We start from the raw sequence: 25,425 nt of genomic DNA on the forward strand, positions 1-25,425 counted from the left end.
AGTAGCATTTCTGATGCCACAGCCCCAAAATGCACACACTTGGCCTTGGTGGCGAAATGCTGACTCGAGACAACCATGCAAGTGAGGACACAGGAAATATCCACAAACCCATGGACATGAAGCACGTCCTTGGGGCCAGGCCCTAAACCGGTACCTGAGTGACCTTTGCCCGAGGAAGGCTGGTGCCTAGGATCTGGCATCCCAGGACCACGCACACCAGCCCTGCCTGGGTCCACTAGCTCTGTAAAGCCTGCTCAGGTGGGACCGGCCTACAGCTGAATTACAGCCAGCACCTCCCAGCTGGGGTCGCGGGGCTGACGGGGCTGGTGGGGCTGGACTCAGAGGCTCGTACAAGCACGCCCCAATCAGGGTGGGCCGTGCTGCAGTCCCCCCACCCTGTGTCCAGTCCTCCTGGGGTCCCTTGTGCTCTGGAGCTCAGACTTTCTCGGATTTATAAAGATGTATGTTGCCACATGCCTAGCTGGGACCAGGGTGGCAACCCATGGTCAAACACATCACAATTTCTGCAGCAAATCATACACATCCATACTAAGCGAGACCAAAAATGCCTCCACTCCATATCGGTTTCAGCTTGATCTTAGACTCGATGCGTTTGATGCAAAGTTACAGAAACAACATTAGGAGGGGGGGAAAAAGTTAATATTCAGAGCTTCTGAGATTTGGGAATTGCAGCAAGGGGTTGTGGGCACAGAACCAGTGAGACAGGTGATGGGGTCAAAAGGCATGTCGTAGAGATCCCAGCATCCTCTGGGGAGGTTGGGCAAGTGCCCAGAAAGGCTGTCCTAGTTGTGGGACTCTCTGAAGTCAGACAAGAGGAGATGTCCAGGTGAGTGACATTTTACAACCATGGAGCTCCGAGAGTGAGGACGTGATCATGTACAGCGTGCTGAGGCACCTAGGATAGAGACCCACCTGGCCGATGTTTGTAATTTGGGTGTGTAGTTGGGGGAGGGGAGGGCAGCACCCAGGAAGGGCCAGTCTTGTTCAACTTGTTTTTCAGGAATGCTTGGGCACCAAACTGTCTCTGCACCATTTCCCTATTTCTTTTTTTCTCCCTTGTTCTTTGCATAAGCCCTTTTATACTCAGCACCTCTGCTTTCCTTTCCAGGATCTCATATCTCACTGGATGCTTCTCTGGGTCAGTAACCGATCATCACCGAGCCTGTCGCTGTCACTTTCACCACCCTGCCAATCAGGGCCCTAGCACTTCCAGAACTGCCCGGGAAGGTGGGGGTGGGGGGCATGCACCACGTCCCCTGCCTGCTGAAAGGTGGGAAGGCAAGGAAGTGGGAGCGCTTGGTCTAATGGCACCACGTCTGAGCTGCCGCATGCCTCCCCAGCCACGTCACATCTGTCTCCCCCCGACTCATGCACTGGCTCAGGGGCACGTGCCCATGGGCCCACATCCTGGCCATTCTGCTTGCTCAGTGTCGTGGCTTCACCACAATCCATGATGTCAGTATGGTCACTGTTCCCATTTACAGGAGGAGACTGGGGCCCAGAGAACCTCAGAGGGGGCAGTGGGAAACTCCGAACCTGAACTCAGCTGGCTGGATGTGTGGGTGGCCTGGGTACCCCATCTGCAGCGGGCATCAGCCTTGTGGAAATGAGCCCTTACCTTGTGGGGTCTGATACATCTCCAGGGAGATGGTGCCAGAGCAGAATGAAATGGATGGACGGCAGCTGGTGTCCGGAGAATCAGAAAGCTGGTTGTTAGTGGGAAGCACACCACATATTTGGTGTCCAAAAACTCCGCACGCGCATATGTCTTGAGAATTCTTCAGCGAACTATTATGATCTCAGAGGAAGAAAGTGGGCCTCCTCCTTTTCTTTGTCCCCCAACCTGTCTTTTTCTCAGTATGACATAATGATTGAAACATCACCCTTCAGCATGGGTGGCTAGTATGGCCCCAAGCAAGCCAGGGGCTGGCTTATCTATGACCATCTGTGTGACCTTTTGATGTATCAGAGGTGAAGTGACAAAGAGTTCAGAAATGAAAACGGTAAACAGTTTAGAAAAAAAACACAAGGATCACAGTCTAACACTCCACAGTGTGAATGCTATTAGGTCTATAATTAGAATTAGGAGGTACAAAACAGGAAATAATAAGGATAGGAAACGTAAAGCCAGAAGGATGGTCAAATTCCAAAATAAGACAGATTTTTGTTTGTTTGTTTGTTTGTTTGTTTGTTTGTTTTTAAAGCAAATGCAAGTGTCTGGGTATGTCCCTTCAGAAACTGAAATGGCTTCTGCCATTTCTTCTCATAGATTAAATCCGATTATGTCTGACAGGCCTCTCCAAATAGTAAAACTAATCTACAGCGAAAACCCCCCAACTGCCTCCTCCTAGGACTATAAAGTGTAAACACAGAGATCAGTCACTTTTTCTTCCTTGAGGCTAAGAAACCAGCAAGTCAGACAGAACCCAGGCCCAGTGACAGGCGGGAAAACAAAACCCATAAACCCTAGTTCAAAAAGAATTTATTACTTTAATTTTTTAACCTTGCTGCTTCTTCTATTTTGACTCTACAGAAAAATCTATCATTTGCAGAATATTGACCTCCGCTTTAAAATATCCTGGAGCAAAGATTATGCGGATTCAGATTTTCAGAACAGGAATTCAGCAACAAGGAACTCTGGGAGAGAAAAACCAATTTCCTGGTCTCTCCATCCCCATCCTGCCCACGTGTCCCCCTTCCCTCGGGACTCAGTCTGCTTAGCCTTCAATATGGAACCACACTTGTATCCACCCATTAGAGTCGGGCTGGCTCAGATGGCTGGTCACCAGTGGGAGAACACAAAGAGCAGGACTCAAGGTGGCAGTTGTCTTAGAAACGGCCCCGGGCAGCTTCCAAGGCCTGCCATGATGACATCTGCGTTCCTCACGTCCAGGCTGTGGCCGCAGTGCACAGGCCTGGGTTTCCCAGCTGAAAACTCTGGGTGGGGCAGAGAGGTTTTAATTAGGTAACTACTAAGGTCTGTTCTAAACCCAAGATCTTTGTGAGTCCTGAAAACTCAGTCGGGATCCAGTGTTCCAGCTGCTACCAGAGTGACAGGCCCCGCCTCACCAGCTTCATAAGGACACACACTCGAAGGGCGTCCGGCCTGTCTTCCACGCGGAGGGCCCCTGGGAGCGAGTGTCAGCCAGCGATGCCACACCTGGAAACGCGGATGCGCTCACATCCTCATATTGAGGTGGGTCTGTGTCCTTCCTCCATTGCCTTCCTTTTCTGTAGCACAAAGACTTCTCCCACCGGCGAACCCCACTGTCCACACCCCCAGCCCGCCTCCTGCAGTAGCTCCAGAAAGTCACTTAGTCTTGCTATTCTGACCTTTTTCAGACTGTAAATCACACAGCCTGATTGCAAATGACTTAACGGTAGAAACGGGGTCCCCTCCATTCCTGGAGCCCCCTCACATGGCCTGCTTCAATGCTTTCCGCATAGCAGCTGCTCAAAAAGATTAGCTGAATAAGTCAGTGAGATTAATAAGGTGAGTGTGGAAACAAATGAAGCGGCAGAGGCTTCTGCAAGCATAAGTCTTAATTAGAACTAAGCTGGGCTTGAAAGAAATTCAGAGGTCTCTGGTGACATTTTCCCAAACGAGGGTGTTTATTTATGGAGCAACTGAACTCACTACAATGGTGATAATCCAGTGACAATTTGTTTTCCTGGAAACCAACATCCTTTCTTTAAAAAACGCAATTGCCCAATCATATATGTTAGTGAAGATCAGTTATATACTGAGGGCTAGAAACCGAGGCACCAGGCAGGCAGCCCTGCCCGTGAGCTAACGAGCCCTGAGCACAATTAGCTGCATCTTTCTCCATAACGAAAATGTTAACAGCAGCTCTGTACTTGAGAGGGAACGGGAAAGGTCCCATCTTATATAAAAAAGGAAGCATTTGCACTTGCCCTCGGAATTCGCAGAGCTTTACCTTATACCACAGTGTTCACATGTTATTTGGGAGTTGGCTGTGTTTTGTATCACAGTATCCCAGCCCTCTAGGTGCAGCTTGAGTCCTCTGTTTCATCCTTTCATTGCACAGCAGTTACTCAGGGCCTACCTCGGGCTAGGAGCTGGAGGTGGAGGAGACTACAGCCGGACCTGCCTTCCTGGTGCACACGTTCTAGTGGGGGGAGGGCGAAGCAGAGCCCACTGACAAATAAACAATGGCAAGGATGTCACACGGTGATGAGAGCTTTGGAAACAAAATGAAGCACGTGCTACGGATGGCATGTCTGTCTCCCCCTGAAATTCCTGTGCTGAAACTCTAACCCCCATGTGATGGATCCTGGCGGTGGGGCCTTTGGGAGGTGATCAGGTCATAAGGGTGGGGCCCCATGGAGGGGGTTAGTGCCCTTGTCAGAAGAGGCCAGAAGCTTGCTCAGTCTCTTTCCACCATGTGAGGACACAGCAGAAAGATGCCTGTCTGCAACCCAGAAGAAGGCTGTCTCCAGAGCCCAACCATGTTGGCAACCATGATCTTGTACCTCCAGTACCCAGAACTATGAGAAATAAACGTCTGCTGTTGATAAGCCACCCTGTTTAGGGCATTTGGTTATAGCAGCCCAAGCTTACTAAGGAACATGGTAAGGAGAACAGAGTGGGCTGAGGGTAAAAGGGGAGGGTCTGGGATAGTATGTGGGAACACAGGGAAAACTTCACAGGGAAGGTGGTTTTTAGGAAGAGACTGGTAAGAAGTGAAGGAGAAAGTCAAGTGATTCTTAGGGACATAGGCTTCCAGGTGGGGGAGTAAGTGCAAAGGCCCTGGGGTGGGCATGTGCTTGGGTGATGTGTGCCGGGCATCCCGGACTCAGTGATGGAGAGGAAGAAGGGCTGGGCTGGCAGGGAGTCAAAGCCGCTTCAAAGATGTCATCTCATTGCTGCTGAGTAAGACAGGAATCCAAGCAGGCTCGAGGCAAGAACCTTCGTCTTGTTTTACTAGGATCGCACTGACAGACGGCTATTTTGAAAACAGACACCCCCAGGGGAGGTAAGGGACAACAGGGAGTCTGGCTAGGAGGCTCTGTAATAACAGAGGTGAGAGATGACACTGGTTTAGACAGGGTGAAAGCAGTGGTGAAACCCTGGATCTACTCTGAAGGTCGAGCTGCTAGAATTTGCTGCCAGAGCAGATGTGGGTGTGAAAGACAAGAGTTATGGGAGTATCTGAGGCTTTTGGTCTGAGCAAATGGACACAGAGTCCATTGATCCAGAAGGAGAAGAAGAAGCTTGTGGAATGGGCATGTGGGAAGGCAGAGGAGAGATGGTTGGAACATACTGGGTTTGCGAGCGTCCACATGGACACACCAGGGAGGCAGACGGATGTGAGCTCACAGATGTTGCTTCAAGCCAGGAGACTGGGGCCTCCAATTCCTGGAATGATGAATGGCTGGAAAGAGACGAAGAGACAGCAGAGGGGCTCAGCAGCCACTGGTGAGCCGGGAGGAAAAGCTAACAGAGAGGTATCTAGACACTAAGAGAAGGGGGATTTCAATGCAGAGGGAGCAGTCAGTTCTGCCAAGTGCTCCTGAGGGGTCCGGTCCAGAACGATAAAGGGAAAAATTAATCACTGGGAAAACCAGAACAATGGTGTTCTTCCCGAGGGTAGGGTTAGGGTAGGGCAGGTATTGGCAGGTAAGGACCACTAGGTATCACCTGGGTGATGTTGCAGTTCTGCCTCCCGACAGGGGAGGGGCTGCTGAGCTGAAGACATCCCTGGCACTCACTGACTGGTACCCTCAGGATTTGGGCATTGCATTGTAGGCAGGCTTTACCTTGGAAGAAAGAGAAAAAAATATACGTATGCACTCTAAGACCTGCCTGAAATATGTGGGTGAAAGTACCCGGGTGTCCACTCTTCTACTTGGAACTGCATTAAACAATAAGCGAGATCAATAGGAAGACGGACAGCTGCCCAAACATGGGATGCAGTAAGCGCAGTAAGGTGCTAAGTACAGAACCTAGGCGGCGGTATATGGGCGGTTACTGCACACTCAGTGTTTTGGTATGTTTGAAAATTCTCATCAAAAATTGGGGGGTGGGGGGGAGAAAACATTTCTCACAGCATTTAGCAACCTAAAGGGTCAGGGAGTGGTTTGCTCACCCAAAGCCAGGTAAAGGTGGGTTGACCTGAGAATGTAAGGGGACAGAATGGGAGCAGTCAGGGGACAGGGCTTGGCAGGACCTTGCTGTAAAGGTGAGGAGGAAACCATGGCGTCTCTGGGGGGAGGCGGCAGGTTTATGCGGACATACTGCAGCATGTCTAGATGCTAATGAAAACATCCCACAGATTCTATTATGATACTGGACGCAATAGGGACAATTTCCACAGCAAGGTTCTCAGCAGACATCCAGAGACGGGACCCTGGCCACTGCGGAAAGGGCTGTCCTTCAGGGAGCACAGCCCCATGGCGCGAGGACGGCAGATCGAGTAGGTGGGCACAGATATGACAGTGGGGTCTGCTCACTGAAGGACACTGCTTTAAATCCTGAGGGGGGGAAAAGGCTCAACGATTTCTGCTTTATTCATCACAGGTTCTGTAAGGGTCTCCCGTGTAGTTAAGTGTATTGATGGCTTTCAGTGAATTTGTTTTCTATCCCCCAGTTTCCACTTGGATTCCCACGAAAGCTTAGCTGCCCAAGAAGACTCTGGAAATCCCCTTTGCCTCCAAGTTTACCTCTCACTTCATAAAGACAGACACAGTGCTCTTAACTCTTATCGGGGGACACTGACCCAAGAACCAAACAAAGGGCCAATTCAAAATACTCTGTGAATTACGTTAAAAACTGAGTGACAAATACTTTCAAAGTCAAGTGGGTTTTGGTTCTTTTAATTCTTTCCTTTCCACACTTTCCTTTTCCAATTAAAGGAAAAACTAACCAAGTTGTCAGCTGGTAGACCTTGATGAAAACTGTATTATTTTTGGCCTGTAATCCGAAAGAAGTTCAAGGAATTAAATAATAGCTGTGACAAAGTAGCTTCCATTATGAACTATACATATTACTACATCTATTTTTTAAAGTGACAGGATGGGTGAAGTGTGTATCAATGTCTCAATTCTAATAATACAACAAATCACCTCTGAGTATATCAATGAGTTTAAAACAAAGTCCCACCTCTGGTAGAGAAATGAGTTTCCAGTTTTATGTTTAATAGCTACTTATTAACATTTGTAATTCATATCACCTCGATGAATTATGTACCAAAAATTGTGATCCTAAGTTAATCCAGAAAAACATGTAAATATTTGTTTCCTGAAGGAGTAATTTTTATGCAAATATTTACATTTGAGAGAATGAAGACAGAATGATTAATAAAAGACTTTCAACCATAAAATTATATCACATTAGGATAAAATTCTATGTGGAAAGTGTAATCGACATTCAAGTGCAAAGGCAAAAAGGGAGCATGCAAAATACCTGACAGTTAAAGGAGGGCTTGTTTGTACTTTTAAATGAGTGATCTGGGTGACAAATTATTAGCTATTTAAATGGATTCCATTCAAAATAGAGACTAACAGTTTTATGTTTAAATGTCAATATTCACAATTTGATGGAAGTGGCATCATTTGCAATGAATTAAATTTAGGTTAGAATTTCGTATGTCAAACTGAAAATCCATGCATGGAAGAATACAGCATTTGAAAATTTTCTGCAGGGGTCACCAGAGCAGGAAGTGTGAAGACCTCTGGCTTAGGCAATGCTATGGGTTCAAGGACGCCTGTCTGGAGGGCATGGAGGGCGAGGCCGGCGCTCCTGAGCCCGGGGACCAGTTATTATGCAGTCTGTGGCTGTCTAAATGCAGACCTGCCTCTAATTACGTGTCTGACATAAAGTGCTTTTGAAATTTCCCGGGGTCACCCTGATTCCCCTCAGTACAAGCATGCACTGAGCCTCGCGAATGCTGTGCCACACATCCAAAGGAAGGGCTTTCGCTTTGTAGAGGTGGGGACGACAGGCCTGGTTTTTCTCAGGGGACCTCTCCTTTTTCTGGAATTCAAGCACATGCACCTCGGAAGTAAGAGTGGGGACACCCGTGGCAAGGACTGCTGTTGTCTCAACTCACCATTTGTAGCCAGATGTTGGTGGTTAGAACTTGGTTCTTCTCATCCTTTAAAAGAAGAAGAAGAAAAAAGAATCATAAATGCGGTTTGTATGGTTCCCAAAAGAGGGGCTGTGCCTTTTCTCACGTAGGAATCTCAGCATTGGGACTGTGGAAAGCAGACTGCACCAAGCACTTCCCCAGAGTTCAGCTTTTCTTTTCACTCTGAAGTAACACACATTTATGATAGAGCACATACAGAAGCTGGGAAAGCATAAAGAAGAAAATGAAGGCCCTACAACCCCACCATCCAGAGATGACACCTCCTAATGGTTTCACTTATTTTTCTTTCTATTTTTAAAAATAATTTATATACTTAAAAATAAAATTGGGCGCAAAGTCCAATTTTTCAGTCAAGTTTATTACCAGAATGTATAGTTTTAAACAAATATAAATATGAATAGTTTATCCTTTGCTCTCCCAGGAAAGGGAGCCGGCCCGTGACAGCTGCCGGACCACATGCCAGTCTCAAGTGCTGTGCGGTTCTCATTCCCCTGGTCCCCACGGGCCCGCCCACCTTTCCCTTCATCCTCTATCTACCAGGAAGCACACGAGGCCCTTGACACACATCTGCAGGTAAATCCTGTCCAGGTGAGCAAACAAAGGGTCTGAGAGGTGAGGTGACTATGAAGGAGTCATTCAGACTTGGATCTCATTCCAGGGCCCCTTTCCCCATATCTCCAAACTGCCGAGGTGTGGGATCCAGCAGGACCCTGAGTCTGGGTCCCCACCAGGGCTTAGGATAATCTACCAACTGTGGCTTTGCCCGGCACTGGGTTAAAATCTTCTCCCCTAAAGAAGATTCGAGTGAACAAGGGCCTTTCCTACTGGGATGCTGCCGGCCGGGCCACAGCCAGCACAGAAGGACACAAACAGCAAGTTTTGTGTGACAGTATTTAGTGCTCGATTGCCACCTGAAGGGCTCTGTAAATTAGCAGTTTCCACCCTCTCCAGGAGAAAGGCTTTATTAATGACCTCATGCAGACACGCAGAGGGACTGAGACCATGAGCTCCTCCAATAGGAACAGCCCCAGCCTGGCAGAAAGGATGACAGCTTCTGGGGCGTGGTCAGAGACCTTGGGATGCAAAGGAGAAATGGATGTGGCTTCTCATTAAGACACAAATGTGTTGAATGTGTAAGGGGTTGGCGGGGACTTGGATGCACAGTGCCCCTGCCCCAGCCACTCACACTCTGGGCACCTTTGAGAGGTGAGATTGGGGGGTGGGTGCTGGGGGGATAGGAATCCTGCAGAGAGGAAAGGCCAGGGAAGGGACAGAAGAAGAAGCCCCAGAGGTCCCAGGGCTGGGGCTGTGTCTGGAAGAAGCTGCCAATTTGAGAACAGGAAAAATACACCCCATTTTGCAAAATAAGACATGCCATGGTTTTTGGTGGGAAAAGTTGTGAAGCTAACACATCTCCATACTTTTTACTGAGCAAAGCCCTGACAGAGCCATACATTTGAATTGCACAAGTCCTCTAGTTCCACTGAAATCTCCAATGTTACTAGAAAGCACCGAGAAACTCTTTCAGGACACATATCTGTTGCCTTGATTTACTGAGGAGTTGTTGTTTTTAATGGACTGAAAATTAGCCAGTGTGCCATTGAGCGGGCTTTCCTTCTTCTAATTGCACCAGTGTCTTCATCTTCCCCAAGAAAGGCTTCTGTGGTTTGGGAGTTTGATTACTACCAATCTAATTAAAAGGCTTCCTTCTTTCCAGCATTCTAACTGAAATCTCATTAGAGCAAAACGGAATTTCTGCGGAGCGCAGCAGCATGGGACCCAAACAGCATTTCAAACTGTAATCAACACCCAGCAGTAGCCAGCCACCGCCTGAGAGTGTTGCCACGCCAGGCAGGGGATGCGTAGCAGAGGGGTGGCTGTCTGCATTTCCACAGTGTGTCCCCTTCCTCCCCTCCCCACCCAGGGCCACCCACTCGGTGGCTGCCTCAGCTCCCTCTGTCTGCACCATGACAAGGAGTCCCACCTTCTCAGCCCAGTGGGCAGTGTCTCCTCCCCCCCCCCCCCCCGCCCCCCATTCATCCGCTGAAATCTTAATTCCCCAGGTGACGGTGTTAGGAGGAGGGCTTTTGGGACGTGAAGAGCGCATGAGGGTGGAGCCTCGTGAAGGTGACTGGAAAGGGAACCCCCAGGGCTTCCCAGACCTTTCTGCTAAGTGAGGACCCAGCAAGAAGACGCCATCTCTGCACCAGGAATCTGCTGGTGCCTAATATTGGCCTTCCAGCCTCCAGAACTGTGAGAGAAATGCTGTTGTTTACGCTCCCAGTCTGGAACAGACCCTGGAGCCGATGTCGTTACTGAGCTCATGGAATGTAACATGTGGGCGGGGTTTCACAGTTCCACAGCGATACACCTATAACCACAAATGGTGACCTCGTCGCAGAGAAGCACCAGGGCACCTGCAGAAAAGGCGGCAGGGAGATAGACTTTACCCAAAGGATGAGGGGCAGGGGTCAGAGATGAGCCTTCACGTTTCCGCCCGTGGATTCTGAAACACCAAAAGACGGGTCCCTCCTGCTGGGAGTGTACCGCGCATGCCCTTCAGGAGCCACTCTGGTCCCCTCTGCCCTGCCCCACACCCTCCCCCTGTCTCCTGCTCAAAGCCAGGGTCAGGTGGGCAGCACTGGGCTGGGGATGCCCCCTGACTCACCCAGCTCCATCAGGGACTCCAGGGGACCCAGGAGCAGGGAGGAGAGGCTTTGGGGAGATGGAGTGCAGTTTGGCACCAGGAAGACACCCCCCCCCCCCAATTCAACAACAGTCCAGCCTGCTTCAGAAAGGACCTGGCAACCAGTTCCTGGAGTTGTAAACACAGGGGACGGCCTCCTGCCCAGGAAGGGAACTGACACCCCTTCCTGTCCCACCAAGAGCGCAGCCCAGGTGACCCAGCGCCTGCAGTCTGCAGGGGGAGGTCTCCCACACCTGCTGCCCACAACACACCCTCCCACCCTCGGCTTCCTGCCCTTCCTGCCCACAATGCCCTGCTTCCTGAACCCGTATTCTGCCTGAGGGTCTGTGGCAGGTTGCTGCATGTATTACATGAGCCGGGCAGCTGGGCGCCAAGCCTTCGGCTTAGCAGCCGACGGACAGATCTGCAGTCCCAGATGTCCCTCTGGCTTCAGAAAAAAAGGAACTTGCTGGCAGTGCCTGCATGTGTGCCCCTCACATTGCCAAGGATCCGTTTAGGGACAAAAGCCAGTTCCTCAGCAGGAAGGAGGCTTCCTTGTCTCTCACCTAATGACCCTCTACTGACGCCAAAGCCGCCAGCCTCCTGACTGCCACTTGAGCTTGTCAGACATCACGAACCAGCTGATGAACTTGGATTCAACAGCCTCTTCCCCCACAAGCTGGACGGCACACTGAGCAAACACCGGGGTCCTTGGGGGAGAGGGGGCGAAACTTTCAAACTCTAGCCTGAGAGTCTGAATAAATTAGCAGGCATATCCCTGAAGAGCAGCAAGCAGCACAGAACCAAAGCTTGGGATTCAGGATTCCAGACCCTCAGGCCGCTGCCTGGCCCTTCCAGCCCTTCCAGCCCTGTCCCCACCCAGTAGGACAGCACACCAGAGACACGCCAGCCGAAAAGCCTCCGCCTCCGGTTTCAGCTCTGTAATCATCAGGCATTCAGCATCTGTGTGTTTCAGTTTTCTCTTCTGGGACATGGGGAGATAACAGCTGCCCACCACCTCCTGGAGTGGGAGAGGCGAGAGCAGCATTGTACAGGCTGTGAAATGTGACTCGGTGCCAGTGGCTGTCCCTGTGGCTGCTGACACACGTGGCTGTCCCCGAAGACTCACGCTCCTTCCTGACCCTGGGACCACATAGGAAGACACAGGACCCCCGGTTGCCAGGGAGTCACCGAAGGCCGGTGTGGCAAAGCACGCCCAAAGCCAACTGTCTGATACCTTTTTTCTTTCATGTGAATTTTCTTTCATTGTAACATTTGAATTACTGTCCTAAATCAGGGATTGGCAAATTGTGTCCTGAGAGCCAAATCCACCCACCCTATTTTTCTACTGCCTGCAGGCTAATAATAATTAAAGCGTTCACTGGCTGGAAAAAATTTACAAAGAATAGTATTTCATAGCACATAAAAACTACATGAAATTAAATATTTAGTATCTATAAATAAAGTTTTATTGGACCACAACCACACCCATCATTTACACACTGCCTGTGGCTTCTTTCACAATACAATTAACAGTTAAATAGTTGGGACAGAGACTGTATCCTCTTGTTTGGTTTTAATCTGACCACTTCAGAAGATTAGTCAGCATTAGAAAAGAAGGCAATCTTGCCATTTGTAGCAGTATGGATGGACCTGGAGGACACTGTGCTCAGAGACAGAAGCCAGACCCAGAAAGACAAATAAGCAGGACTCCACTGTACGAGGAATCTAACATAATCCAACATGGAGGCAGAGAGTAGAATGATGGCTGCCGGGGGCTGGGGAGGGGCACATGGGAGGTATCAGTCCAAGGATTCAAAGCTCCCTTCTACAAGATGAACTGGCCCGAGAGGTCGCCTGTGTGGCATGAAGCCTACAGTTAATGACGCTGCATGGAATACTTAAAAATTTGCTAACAGGGTAGGTCTTAGATTAAGTGTTCTCATCACAGAAATAATAATAATTAATAATAACAATCATGTAAAGAGGACAGGAGGATACATTTGGAGGCGATGGTTATGTTTATGGCATAGATTGTGGGAGGGTTTCAAGGGTGTGTGCTTATTTTCAAACTCATCACGCTGTACATATTGTACAGCTTTCTGTATGTCAGTCACACCTCAATAAAGTGTTTTTTATTTAAAAGTACACTTTGATTTAAGTAGCCACACTTTTAAAAGTCAATCTCCCAGAATAGTTATGTATCTGCCTTAGAGTACACCCCCTCTGATAAAGTGTAATGTTCTGCCCTGCATTTCTACAGCAAGTATTCTTCTAGAAGTTATCAGGTTACATTATTCAACAGTATTTTCAGAGGTTCTAATACTTTTTCTTTGCTTTTGTGTAGAAGCTGAGAAAAAATAGACAGTGGGAGATCTAATTGTGTCTATGTTCTTGTTTGCAGAGAAAAATTGCTGGATAACATAAATTCATATTTGTGTAGCACTCTACAGTCTATAACAAGAATTACTTCTTTTATCTCATTTAGTCTTTACACTGATCATATTTTTGCCCCAGTTTTGCAGAATAATAAATTCAGAGTCTGTGATTTTCCCTGAGTCAGCGAATATTAAGTCTGACAAAAGACTCCTATCCAGCATAAGAAATAAACTCCACAAATCAATAAGAAAAAGGCAGACAATCCAGTAGAAAAATGGGCAAAAGAGGAACAAGAGCATGGTCTTCACCGCCAAGGATGTCAGAAAATGATATCTGAAAATTACGTGGCTAAACCTTAAATAGAGTTTGCATTTTTCTAAGTGTGATACACACACACACACACACACACACACACACACACACACCAAGTCAGCACACCGCAGTTTTCATTCAGCAATGGGGATTGTGGGAAAGCTCCCACGTTTAACTTTATACGCCCCTGTTCTATTTGGGCGTTTTGCACTGAGCATACATCACCTTTACAATCATGGGGGAGGGGGTTGCATAATGACATCACAGTTGTGAAACAAAATAAGCTGCTGGCTCTGGGTCACACAGCTCAGTGTGAGAGCCACCCCTGATCTGTTCAGCTCAATACTTGTGTTTGATCCACGAGGCCACTCTGCCCCCAGTGCCATAACAGAGGCCACTTTGGCGATGATAATGGAAAATGGTTGCCTTTGTTGTCTGTACAGCACAGCAGTTCTCAAAGGATAGCCTGGGAAGCCCAGAGTTTCCAAGATGCTCTCAGAGGATCCGTGAAGTCAAAACATTTTTCATAATTGTTAGGAGTCACGAGCCAGCTTCACCCTCACTTCCTCTTGGGCCTTTGGAGTCTTTACTGAGGTCATGGGACATGTGCTGTCAGGAGCAGACTGAAAGCAGAAGCTGCTAGGACAGCCCAGCTGACCCCTATTAAGCTGGGCATTGAGGAGCTTTGCAAAAATATAAAATGATGCCACCTTCTCACTAAATTTGTCTGAGGAAACGGAGTTATTTTTCATAAAATATTTATGTTAACATAACACAGGTTTATTATAATTTTAAATGAATTAATGGACTTTAAAATATTTTCTTGGTGTTTATTTCTAACATGGTAAGTACGGATAGATACAACCCATGTTAAAAAAAAATTGAGGGTAGATCCTCAATAAGCTTATGAAAGTAAAGGGGTTCTGAAGATTAAAAGTTTGGAGCCGCTGGTGTAGGATGTGGCATTCTTGCAACGTCCTGGTTGTTGGACCCCAGGGCCCGGCCCTCTTGGCGGGCAGAGCCCTACTCCATCTCCATTCTCATTTGGGGGTTGCGCAGGGTCTGTGTCTTGGTGGTACAGTGTGAAATGTCTAGACATCACAGGCAGCCCTGAGCTCTGCTACTCAGGATCTGTGGACTTGGGGTCACTGAGCTTGTCCGAGACTCCGTTTCCTTATTTATAAAAACAATGATTGCCATCTCTCTAGAACATTGCAAAGGTTACACAGGTAGCACAAGAAAAGTGCCGAAAATGTGATAAAGTTCTCCACCTCTTAATGATCAGAAACAAATTTGTCCCATGCAAAGTTCTTCCAATTAAAAAAAAAAAAAAAAAAAAAGACTTAGAGAGTTGGCCCAAACTGGCAACGTCTCTCTACCTCCGACCGCCTCCTTTTAAAAGTGGCCCATAATTACACAGGATTTATTCTCACTGAAATCCAGGCTTGGAAGGCACATGTCTAGAGGTCCACACTTAATTTTCTTTGCAGGGTTAATGGTTATTCTGTGATGTACGAATGCGCAGACGTGAACCTTTTCTAGGAGAACACGTGCCCCATGAGTTCCTTCAAGCTTTGGAAGCTGCCCCCGACCAGCACCAGACACCCAAGGGCTTAGCCAAGGAGTCTCACATTTCCCGACTATGCTTCAGGATCTCTTTAACCACAGCTGAACTGTTTACATATACTTATTTCTAACCGTACTGATCAGTGCTAACAAGAAAGGTCAACGTGTTATGCTGTGACCCTGTAAAACACAACACCCTGAGTGGCCTCACACTGTAGACGCTGCCCCCAGAGTCCCACGGAGGAAGAGGCTACAGCCCTTGGACAACTTCTGCCTCTAGAAACCCCAAAGTGACCATGGACTCATGCTTTTTCTTAACTACCAAAGCGAACCCTCCACATCTCTAGAATCCTTGAGGAATTTAAAAAATGCAGGCCCGAATGTAACACATTTTTCTTACCTCCCAACAGGTCAGTGTATAATTCCTTATTCACATAAGCCATGGAGGACACATCTGTAGGGTCGGTGTCGAGGAAAATTTGCCTTCATGGGTTGATGTGAGCTTTTGTCTATTAGCTTTTATCTGTTTCTGTGCTGTGATCAGGGGTTGAGTAAATTCCCCCTTTGGTCTCATTCTCCCGAGCAGGGGAGACATGAGATGATGTTTGTTGTTCTGTCTGTGCTGTGAGGTGATGGTTAGCTTAGGGTTAAAGAAATTCTTGATCAGCGGTTGAGAGAGTTCCCTCTTTGTTTCTGTCTGTTTAGCCCACATCAACAGATGAAGAGAAGAAGTAGCTAAGTTATATCAGGACGACGTGACAGGCACATCGCCAGGCCTTGTTGCTTATCTGGATGAGTTGGCCCTTCAGCTGGATGGACAACATTCATATCAGTAATTGCCAGATCCCCCGGAACTAGCCATTCCCTGAGGGGGAGGCAGGAACAAGAAACTTGGCTCTATGCTACATCTGAGAAAAATATATAAGACAGACCTCAGCTGGCAGTATAATTATTATTATTTCATCATTTGGTCATTTGTCATTAGTAATTCTTCATCATTCTGACATTTTGAAGACTTCCAGCAACACAGCTTACACCACCAGGGGACGTCCTGACTTCCAGCCGTGGAGCTGGTGAGGGCTGGCTGGTTCCCGGCCTCTCCAGTGTTGTTCCCCACCGTTAGCCTTCTTGAGAACTTGTTAGCATCTAGAAACTTGTGTGCACCTTATGGCTTATCTCAGAAGACATCCGAACTTCTAATAACAACAATAGCAACGACAACAGCAGCAACATTCTTCAGATTGTTAACACCTTGAAAACTTGTGCGCAGCCGACAGCATCAGAAGACACCTTGACTTCTAACAACAACAACAACAAAGGCAACAGCAGCAGCGTTCTTGGGAACAAACAGTAGTGTGGGAGACACCTGAGTTTCTCTCAGCTACAGACCTGACAAGGTTTTTTGTGGGTTTTTTTTTAATTTATTGGGGTGACAACTGTTAGTGAAATTACATAGATTTCAGGTGTACAACTCTGTATTACATCATCTATAAATCCCATTGTGTGTTCACCACCCAGAGTCAGTTCTCCTTCCGTCACCATATATTTGGACAAGGTTTTGATTTACAACTTTTCCAGTGCTGTTCTCCCCCAGTTTGGTGAGGTTTTGGCATCTACTGTAATAGTTACTATCCTATAGAGCTTATTACTGCTTTTGGATACTCCTTACTGATGTTATTTGTGTATTTAGCCAAGTGATTTCTGATCAATAGTAAATATATGTTGGGATCTCTTAAACTTACATGTATGTGCACTTCTTTGACATGGCACTGTTATCAATGTATATAGTTTAGTCTTAACCACCTTTACTTTCTGACATTAGCAGATTCTATTAATTGCCTTTGTCTTTTGCTATTACATATTGCTAAATAAATTAATTAGCCCCATTCTAGCGTGTGTCCCTCCTTCTTCTTTTACCCGCTCGTCATTACATCATCCTACCAAATGGTGGAAAACGGGCCCCTCGAGCTGACTCCTTTGGAAGGAAGTACGCATGCCCGGTGAACAGGGACAGGTGTGCCTCTGACTTTAGGGCCTTGATCTGGGCAATGCCAATGGATTTTCTTTCCCTCATGAAGCCCACCGCCCAATGCCATATTGAAGGGAGCAGGGCCAGGGTCAAACAACGCCAGCTGCCAGTGTGTACAGGTTCAAGAGGATCACCAGGGAGTGACCCCCTGCCCTGCCCGTGGCCTGTGGCATTTAGTTCCTGCTGGATGAACCCTCTCCCCAGCACCACCCCATCTCCCTAGGGAAAGGGAAGGAGGTTCAAGAATACGCTTTTACCTGGGACTGAAATATCTTCTCTCCATTTCTGGAAGAGGAAGGACCTTCCTATGCCCCTTTGAATGACACACTTGAAGGAACAATGCCTGAGAAGTGGATCATGGGAGTGGACCCTGACAGAAAGGAGAGCCTCGTTGAGTTACAGAGCTGGACAGTGTGGGGAGTAGTGGTAGTCGGGTGGGGGCGGGGAGATTGAGGAGAGAGAGAGATCCAGTCACGCTGGGTGAACCACGAATCATGTTTTGTCTAAGCTCTCCCTGGATGGACACAATACATTCCCCTTTATACTTAAGCCATCATCCTCCCTGAATCCGCGCCCACGCCTCTCCTTCACAGTTTACAACAAATACAGCACATAACTACGTGTGACTGGACTGAACGCAACAACTGTGCACACAGCTGGATTCCCCCAAAATGTGCCCGAGTTATGGACAGGTGTGTGGCTTCCGCATCAGGCTTTTCCAATCCACTCTGTCAAGAAACTGGTGGCAGTATGTTCCATCAAAGCTGAGGTCCTCTGAAGATGTGAGACAGAGATAAGGGGATCTGAGCAGAGCCCTGTGAGTGGAACTGCTACAAAGGTGGGTTGAAGAAAAGGGAAGGGGATGAGATACCTGAATGGAAGACAGGGGCAGGATGTAAAAACCATTTTGTCGTTGTTATTTCAAGCTTCTAATGTTCCTAGAAATTATGTAGATTACCTTGTTTAATGTATTAAGGAAAAATAAGGACTGCATATAAGAAAAGAATATATAAAAGATAACGTATCACCATTAGAGCACAGAAAATTGGAATTATGAGTTGACGCACTCTCACGAGGCTTGGGCAAGATGAAAAAACATGGGAGTGCTACATGAGCACAGTGTGTTACGAATGAATGAATGAATAAGTGAATGAATATTTTTAGAATAGCAAAAGCAAGGAAGACAGGAAGAAATGAAGGCAAGCAGATAGACGTCACTAAAATAGGAAGCAGAGTCTGGAGAAAAGCCCACACAAGACATCATGCTTCCCATGAGTTCTTTGTACTCTATAACTTTAAAAAAGCCTTGGATCAAATTAAGCACTGTTTCAAAGACGAGACTAGAAACTAATCAAATGAAATGAAAGGGAGACTGCAGAGCTAAACAAGTAAACTTAATCAAAACAGCAGTATTACATGGCTAATGAATTATACACAGAAAGGAACAAAACAGATCCAGCTGAAAATTGAGTCAGGGGCACGAAGGGCAGCATGCGATAAGCACAGTGTGTGCAGAGGAAAAACACAGAGATTAGGTCAATTAAGGAAGAGGTTGGAGACAGGGGTGGGGGGTGAGGGGGTGGGAGGGTGAGTTAAATGATGCACACACAACCACAGCTGGAACATGGGGAAAACAGTAAGTGTTCCAGGATAACACAAGGAGACCTACTTCTGGTCCTAGGATAATATTAATAGCAGACTCCATAGTCTGAACACCATCCTGCTGCAAAACACCTAAACTTGCTGGAGGAAATCAACAAGAGTCTTTTTAAATGCAAACTTAATCTCACAAGAAAGTAAGAGAAATCCTCAAACACAAAAAAATCCAAGAGGAAACTAAAAACATGCTGTAAGTGCAGGAGTAGGCCGTGGCAGAGCTATGGGGTGGGGAAAGCGTGGCCAGTTATATTCACAGAGCTGAGCTGTGCCTCATTGGGACCGAAGACAAGGGTTTGATCCCACAGGTTGGGGGAGCTGAACCAAACCCCCCACTCCACATCCATCCACTGGTCATGAGGGTCTTAAAGAGCCCACTGCCACAAGGAAACAAAAAGTTTGTCTTCTCAGTCTGTAGTGGCAGTGTGGATTGATAATTCCTAAAATACGTATGGGCCTTCTTTCTGATGGAGAAGTCAAATGTGAGCAATCCACAGTGTCTGGGAAATCTGCAAGCTGGGAGCATAGCAGAAACGCTGCTTCAGGCCAGTGAAACATGAGGGACCAGAAACAAAGAGAATAAAGAAATAAGCAAACAAACAAACAAAACTCCCCCAAAAGCACCCAAAACAAAAAGCATCTTTGCTTAGAAAATACAACCATTTTTATATTCTCCTGATGCAAAATATAAAATATATAAGTGAAAAATCTTCCATGAGCGAGAGATAGCAAACCAAATCTGCAGAAATAGCCCCCAAAAATTCAGACCAGAGAATATCAAAGGGTTAACATTGAATACATACATTTAAAATGATTAAATACTTTAAAGATATCAAAAGCACAATAAAAGAATAAGAGTCTCTTGGAGGAAACAAGACAAAACAAGAGGAAAAGTTTCTCAAATTTAAGAAAAAGTAGTAATTGAAATAAAACTCAATGAATGGGTTAAATATGAGATAAGAAAGATATGAAATAATAATTAGTAAGCCGAAGGTGAACCTGAGCAATAGACCTACAGTAAAGGAAAGAATGCTAAAGAGACGGAAAATATGAATACTTTTTCATATGAATACTTTTTCAAAATACATAAAGGATACAATGAATCCAATATACAGCTAAGAAAATTTCAGAAGGAGAAAATAATGAAAATAAAGAAATAATGGCTTAGAAATTTCCAGAATTGACCGACTAATCCTCAGATAAAGAAAGTATAACAAGTTCCTCAAAAAGGTAAGTATGATTCAAAAAGTAATCAAAGCTCAATATAAAGAGCCTAGAATTAATCATTCCCATACTTACAGCAAGAAAAAAAAACCTCAATGAACTGAAAATTAATGACTTCGTTAGACCCATGAGACATTGATACTGCAGGGTAAAGCACCATTCTGACATCTGAAAAGACGTCCAAGTCCAGAGTCACTGACAAGACGTGCTGAGCTGGGGCAGAAACCACTGAGCCATGGACTTGAAATAATGCTTGCATAGTAATAATAGTGATGAATCTCTAGGTGCTGAGTGTGAACTTGGGAGAAAGAAACCTCCAGGGGCCACTGTTTTGTGGACACGCTTACACTTGCATGGATTTTATTTGAAGGAACCCCACCAAATTCTCATGGTAAATATATAAAATGACCCCTGACCATGGGTTTGGTCATGACTTGTTGGATACAACCCCAAAGGGATGATGAACCTTGCAAAAAAAAAAAAAAAATTTGGTAAGTTAGACTTTACCAAAATTAAAAACTGCGCTATAGAAGACACTGTGACCAGAATGAAAAAACAAACTCCAGATGGGTTGAGAGTTTTGCAAAACACTTTTCTGATCAAGGTCTTGTATCCAAAATACAGGGTGGGAAATCAACAAGAAAACAAGCAACTGAAATATCGGCAAAAGATGTGACCATCTGACTAACAATGGCAAATAAGCACAAGAAAGGATGCTTACATCGTATGTCATTAAGGAACTGCCAATTAAAACCCGAGGATACCACCGCACACCTATTAGAATGGCTAGAATCTAAAAATAACTGACAACACCAATTGCTGGAGAGGAAATGGAGCAACAAGAACCCTCATTCAGTGCTGGTGGGGATGCAACATGGCATCGCCACTTTGGAAGACAGTGTGGTGGTTTCCTACAAAATTAGTGTCGGCCATAGTAGCCGACAACTACCTTCCTAGATATTTGCCCAATATTTGAAAACATATATCTACACAAAAACCTCACTGTGACTGTCCATGGCTGCCTTATTCATAATCGCCAAAACCTGGAAGTACCAAGATGTCCTTGAGTAGGTGATGGATAAACAAACTAAGAAACATCCATACAGTAGATTATTATCAATGGATAATATGATATGAGCTGTCAAGCCAAGAAAGATATGGATGAGTACTAAATGCATGTCACTAAGTCAAAGAAGCCAGGCTGAAACAGCTATAATTCCAAAGATCAGACATTCTACAAAAGGCCAAACAGTAGAGAGCTGGTAATCAGATTGGTAATTGTCAGGGGTGGGGGGCAAAATGAACAGGTGGATTTTTGGCAAAGAAACAATTCTGTATGAATCAAATGAATACAAGACATTAAGCACTTGTCCAAATCCATAGAACGTTGTAGCACAAAGGGTAAATCTTAACTGTACGCCGATTTAAAAGAAAATCATTTAGGAAGTCAGGGGATCCAGGATGGAATAGACAATGTGACAAATGGATCTGAATGTCTTACAAAAATGGTCACCTCAGGACGGCGTTGGGAGAAAAGGTGCTGACCTAAGTAACTTCAAAAATGAGTAGAATCGATAAGCCACTGGACAGAGGCATCATAGTCTAGTTGACGAAGTTGTTCTTTGCAGAGGTACGAGTTAATAATTCTGAAGCCACTGCACATGTACACTGGAATTGAACAATTAACTCAATGGATGGCGGATGGTGGGAGTCAGGTTTTCGCTGTTGGAGTGAGAGCAGGTTTGAATGATCTCTGTGGTCATGGAGACGTAAGGATGAAGTCATGTTTTCCTTAACATAGATACTGAAGGTTACACATAGAAATATTCATAGATATGCACATATACTTGGGCTAGTGTACATACATATATCCCTTTGCTTTGTCAGCTTAGAGGACCTAGATGTAATGACACCCCAGTAGCAATGAACACAACTGGAACCCAGATCTTGTTTTCTAATCATTTTTGAATAAAAAGAACTCAGGGGTCCTTGAGAAACAGTTGATTCCAGGTGTTGGGCAGAAAATATACAAGATGAACCTAGAACATCTTATGGTGCCAGAAAGTAAGAAAGTGATCCAAAAATGAAATAAAATAAAACCACAATGATGGTGAGCCATCAAAAGGAGAGAGAAGCGAACTGAATGAGCACCTAGTGGCCAAAGCTGGAACAATTTGAGAAACAAAATTAATGAAGTATGATTGGAATATAACTCAGGGTGTAAGATAAATACCCATGAGTCTGCATTGGCATAAATGATTGAATAGATAAATAAAGGGGAGAGAAAAGACAAATCTTTCATGGAGAAGAATTCCAAATAATTTATGTATGCACTTCACCTTTTAAGGATGCAGATTTTAACTCCCCACTTCTTAAAGGTGGTCTGCCCATAGTCACTTAGTTCCAAAGAGTACAGTATGGAAAGGGGGTAAAAAGAGTAACTGAACAGTGCAGGGTCCTGGCAAACACTACCTTAAGCCATATAATCAAGGTCAATATCAACAATGGTAAGTCATGTTGACAGACGTACCCTTGGTATGACATGATGGGAATGGTACTTAAGTCTCTGGTCTTCCTCCCTAAGGCACACCATCCCAGTCTAATCATGAGAAAAGACCAACAAATCCCAACTTAGGGACACTCGACACAATACCAGTATTCTTCAAAACTGTCAAGACCACCACACACAAGGACAGTCTGAGTCACTGTCACAACCAAGAAGCCTAGGGAGACGGGATGATTAATGTAACGTGGTTTCCTGAATGGGATCCTGCAACAGAAAAGGACATCAGATTAAAAAAAAGAAAAAGAAAAAAGGACATCCAAATAAATGATGGGCCTTACGTAAAAAAATCTATTAATTATAATAAAACGTGCCATACAAATGTATCATGACAATAATAGGGGAAACGGGGTGTGGGGTCATGGGAATTCTCTGTAGTACCTTTGCAAGTTTTCTCTAAATGTGGAACTGTTCTAAAATAAAATGTTTACTTATTTCACTTAGCATAATAATCTCAAAATCCATCCATGTTGTCACAAATGGCACTATTTCATCTTATGGCAGAATAATATTCCATTGTGTGTATATATCACATCTTCTTTATCCATTCATCTATTGAAGGACACTTTGGTTGTTTCCATGTCTTGGCCACAGTAAATAAAGCTGCAATGAACATCAGAGCACATATATCTTGACAGATAAATGTTGTCAGATTTATTTTTAAAAACCTAAATCACATTGTCATGAAACTGTAAAATATGAAAAAGAATAGCATAAAAGCGCAGAGTCAAAGGCAGTTTGTCTGCAAATGAATGGCAACCGGCCTGAGTGCAGATGGCAAAGCACATTACAGCCAGAAACCCAGGAAGTGACATTTTCAAATTACGGGGAAATAATCATGGAATTCAACTTGGAATGCCATGCCCAGCTAAACTGTAATCCAAGAATAAGGTTACAATAAAGACTCTTTTCCCCAGACAAACAAATAGTTTATTCCTGACATCACCTCACTGAAGTAATTACTATCAAGTATACGTACACCTCGAAGAAGGTGTACACCACTGAATTTAGAAGAAAAGAAAGGGACACAAAAATCGGATTCAGTGTAGTTGAAGCACTGAAAATATTTCCAAAGACAAAGACAAATTCTTTTCAGGTTATTTTTGACTTCTGAATTTATGGACAAATCCAGTTACATTGTTTATCCTCCAACTAACTATTTATTCTACAGTTTCATATTTCATCAAGTCTGAGACATCATTCAATTGCAAGATACATTTTTTTTAAAGTTAAAATGTGAAAAAATGCACATCTTAGAATTGATGGAATGTGGTGTAAAATTTATTTTTACAGATAAGGAGAGAGAAAGCATGTGAAGTCACAGACACTTCTACTGATCGAGTTCATTGTCCTCCACCCTAATGTTTGAAAATCAAGCAGGGAAAAGAGCCTAAATGGGGAGTTTATTCTTGAATCAACACTGAGATTTTTATAAATTATCTGAAAGGCAGAGAAATGTCGAAGTTTGCAGATACCCCTTACCTCATTTAAACAGAAAAGGGAACTACCCTATAGAAACATGTTGCAAAACTATCAGAATTAGAAAAAAATGATGAATGTCATGGTGGTGATGTCAGAGCACTAACTGTAACTCAGGAAAAGAAGTTGAGGGTCCTTGTCAACCATTTCCAAATATCTTGACTTCATGAGACCCCACACACCTTAATCAAGAAAGATCTGAGGAACAAAACTGGAATATTTTCAGCTCCCAGATATTTCAACAAAAACACAACAGAAAAGGCATTTAAAGCAATCAAAGGTCTCGTAGGGGAGAGGCAGGATGGTGGGGAGGACTCTTGTAGGAAGACAAGTCAATATGCCTGGGCCCCGTCAGAGGAGTCAGAGGTCAGGCAATGGCTCAGAGCCCACAACTGACACACAAGCGAGACGGGGTGAGCAGAGAACTCAAGAGCCTAAGGGGTTTCCCACAGCAGCTGACCCAATGTGTCTTCCTCTCCAAGCTGATTCTGGGACCGAATGCCCACCCCGGTGATTCACTTTCGTGAAGGACCTGCTCTCTGCAATACGGATACCTGAGGGAGAGACAGGAGCATGGTGCATTATATACCAACATGTCATCCTCTACGGGCCTCCATAGGTCCACGTGTGACCCAAAGGGGCTCTGTCCATGGCCCAACGTGGCTGTTTTGAGTGTTTTATGTTCTCATGCATAGTGGCACCCAGGAAGCAACACCAGTGCTAACTCCAAACTCAGGAACACAGTGACAGGCTGGGGTCCCCTTGGAAACCCGTGGACTACAAGAGTACCACCCAGAGATGTACACCAACGAAGAGAAAGCACTACGACACCCTCTCACAGATTCCTAGTTCACACAGCTACTATCAAAAGGATTCTAAGAGATCGCGAGGAACCTGATGACACTGGTGGTTCCCAAATGGAATGATATAATCCTTTTTGTTTCTGTGTGAAATCTAGAAATAATGAGTCTCCTATGTGGGTCTTTGGCTCTAATTTTTCTCTTACGGACTTGTGGAAAGTTAATAAATTACTGGAGCCCAGAAATAATTTGGCAATTCATTCTAACTCATCACTGCAAAACTCTAACACTCAGAAAGGAAAATTTTACACCTCCCCCACCCCCAGACCATAAGTCTATTTCCCATCTAATGCAGAGCATATTCTGATGTCCTATTTTACGGAACAATGAGGAGCTAAATAAACCAAATGCAGACTATTCACAGGCCTCTTTTCTTCTGCTGAAAAGTGCAGTGAAGTAACTTATGCCATAAGGCACACTACACCAATTACCAAGAAAAATGTTCTCATCGCAAATCAGGAACACACTTACTTTGAAACTTTTTCATAATTCAGGTGATTAAATAGTTTGCATGAAATGCCAAAGCAACTTGTCCCTTC

At 45.3% G+C, this 25,425-nt stretch overlaps 1 protein-coding gene across 1 annotated transcript in view; it reads right to left on the reverse strand.

Annotated features, from left to right (window-relative positions):
- The window catches only part of LOC109459063 (neuronal acetylcholine receptor subunit alpha-7), a 71,176-nt gene that overhangs the window by 32,021 nt on the left and 13,730 nt on the right, over nucleotides 1-25,425 (reverse strand). Inside the window, exon 3 of the mRNA XM_019753236.3 lies at nucleotides 8,094-8,138. Coding sequence (XP_019608795.1) covers nucleotides 8,094-8,138 — 45 coding nt within the window. The remainder of the gene's footprint in view (nucleotides 1-8,093; nucleotides 8,139-25,425) is intronic.

Source organism: Rhinolophus sinicus, chromosome 13, assembly GCF_057876585.1.
Source record: "Rhinolophus sinicus isolate RSI-liver-muscle chromosome 13, RSI-T2T, whole genome shotgun sequence".
Taxonomy (NCBI): domain Eukaryota; kingdom Metazoa; phylum Chordata; class Mammalia; order Chiroptera; family Rhinolophidae; genus Rhinolophus; species Rhinolophus sinicus.